This window comes from Vitis riparia, chromosome 13, assembly GCF_004353265.1.
Source record: "Vitis riparia cultivar Riparia Gloire de Montpellier isolate 1030 chromosome 13, EGFV_Vit.rip_1.0, whole genome shotgun sequence".
Taxonomy (NCBI): Eukaryota; Viridiplantae; Streptophyta; class Magnoliopsida; order Vitales; family Vitaceae; genus Vitis; species Vitis riparia.
Genome location: NC_048443.1, coordinates 3,216,147 through 3,218,756, shown reverse-complemented (window position 1 = coordinate 3,218,756; position 2,610 = coordinate 3,216,147). Strand labels below are relative to the sequence as shown.

Below are 2,610 nucleotides of genomic sequence, written 5' to 3'. Positions count from 1 at the left end.
TCTTCATTCATAGCTGAAACCACAAAGCTTCTGATTCTTGCACTTGGAACCTTTTCCGGCAACCTTAACTCCAAGGAACTAAAAGGTTTAGTTACTCATTCTCTGGGGAAAATTCCTCAGAGACTGCATAACTAAGTAAATAAATAAAAAACACAATCAAAGTGAGAAGGTAAAGCAGAGCTCAAGCTCTGTATTTTACTTTGAAACTTTTACAAAAGGTTCATCACACTCAGAACAGGCTCCTCGGGCTATATTTATACCAAAATTACATTGATAGCTATTACATATATATTTTTGCCAAATTCCTAACTTAAAAGCTAAGGAATCCTATCATTGGTGACTTGCAAGGAGAATTTGGGCATTTAGGCAACAAAAATCTAATGAAAAATATCTCCAAGTGTCGGTTACAAATATCGGGAAGCACTAAGGACCATTTCGCAGGTAAAAGATGAGGTCTGCGAAATTTCGCAGGTGCATAAGAAGGGCTGCAAAATTTCTTTGCAGCAAAAGGCTGATTCAACACCTCAGCGAAGTTGACTTCCATCTTGTGGTGTTTGGCTTCCATCGCGGCGTGAAGCTTCAGGGGAAATCGATAGCACTGTGCAAAAAGGCTGCGAAACCATTCCGCAACAAAAGGGTGATTTCGCAGCACTTTTCTGAATCCTTCCTTCAGCTTGGAGCAATCATCTTCCAAAGGCTGTAACTTCCTCATTTCAACTCCGAATTGTACACGGTTTGAAGCATTGGATTGTTGACTTGCTAAGCTTTCAAATGACATATAACATGCATAATTTGGACATCAGGAAGTGCTCCAAAAGTGGCTGCAGTGACTGTCATCAAGAATGCTTCATGGCTGGATTCTCTTTGCTTTCCCTGGCATTCCAGATTTGCTTATGGAAAAAGTACTTCAAAGCTTTGATTCTTCATGCCTCTAAGCTTCCCATTGCTTGCCAAGGATTCCATAAAACTCTCCTCAATCTCATAATGCTTTGGTGATCAAATTACTAACAAAAACACCAAAACTTACACAATTTGATTAGAATTGATTGAAAGAGGCCTTAACATGCTAATTGGGTTAAAAGGCACTAACTACTACTCAAAAGTGTTTAAAAGGATTAATTACAAGCTATCAAATAGCACTTTTTGAGTAGTAATCAGTTATTTGCGCCTCTGGGGAGTTATCCCAGGCCTGGTTCGATTGTTTCCTTGGACTTTGAACACCCCTTCTCATATTTCTTCCATTTTTTTTATCTTTAAAAACATGGTTATATTATTGTTGGTCTTTTCTTTTATTTGCATCCTCCACTTTTGATGATAGAGTGATTTGGATCATGAATGCCTTGAATCGGTATATTACCTAGATGTCCCTTCCAGTTTTATAAATATGTAAATTATGTCTTCTTGTTTGTCTAGGAATAGGAAACCCCAAAGTTTTTGTTTTTCATCGATGTTTGAAACAAAGCTTTTGTTCTTGCAGTGCCACAATGGACACACACTCTGTTCAAGCTATAAAACAAGGGTACTCAACAAATGTCCTACTTGTAGGCAGTACCTCGGTGATATAAGGTGTCTAGCTCTGGAGAAGATGGTCGAATCACTTGAACTGCATTGCAAGAATGAGGAGTTTGGATGCCCTGAGATCATCCCTTACCACACCAAGCTCATGCATGAAGACTCGTGTAACTTTCAACCATATAGCTGCCCATGGTATGGATGTCTGTGCTCTGTTGTTGGGGATATTCCACTCCTTGTTTCTCACTTGATAGATTATCACAAGGCAGTCATGCTCTATGGCTGCAAGTTCAAACTTGAATTTTTGATAGAAGATCTCTATAAATACCAAAGCTACAAATGGGATTTAACTGTAAGTACTTTTTTTACATTGCCATAAATTTAGATTCATAAAACGTAACCTTTAGATAAGAACTTTGGCACCATACATTAAGAGTGATGCCAAAAACAGTGCATACATGATTCACAGGCTACTAAAAAACAGTCCCAGTAGGATAACATGGTTGGTTGTTGGATTATGGCAAATAACGAAACTTTCTCTTTTGCCCTTTCAGATCATCAATTGTTTTGACAAACCCTTCTGTCTCCATGCTGAAGCCTTCCTTATAGGGTCGACTCCCATTTACATGGCATTCCTCAACCTGATAGGCAACCAAGCAGAGATCGACAACTACAGCTACAGCCTGGAGATAGGTGGAAATGGGCGGAAGCTTACTTTTGAGGGCATCCCACGAAGCATTAGAGAGAGTAAGAGGAGTAGCTTGGAGAGTGCGAACAACCTCATTATGTTGGGAGGCATGGTGTTTTCCTTAGGAGGGGAGACAAGAATGCCCATGCTTTGGGTTACAGGTCGGATATGGAAAGCCCAGATTCCAGGATAAAACTGGTTGATTGATTGATACAAAGGTTTTTGAGATTCATTCATCTGTAATTTATCTTCTTTTCACTATGTAAATAAAGACAAAGAATCATGAACAGAATATGAAATAACTGATTGTGTGGATTCGTGGATTGAATTAATCCATTCAGTGACACATGATATAAAAATTGTTGATTTTACAAATATTTATATTAATTTTTTCCTATAGTACTTATTTC

At 38.4% G+C, this 2,610-nt stretch overlaps 1 protein-coding gene across 1 annotated transcript; it reads left to right on the top strand.

Moving 5' to 3' along the window:
• Positions 1–1,447: 1,447 nt before the first annotated feature.
• LOC117927876 (E3 ubiquitin-protein ligase SINAT3-like) lies at positions 1,448–2,393 on the top strand. Its single transcript, XM_034847596.1, has 2 exons — positions 1,448–1,864; positions 2,067–2,393. Exons 1-2 carry the CDS (start codon positions 1,448–1,450, stop codon positions 2,391–2,393), a joined length of 744 nt encoding a protein of 247 aa, XP_034703487.1.
• Positions 2,394–2,610: the final 217 nt, after the last annotated feature.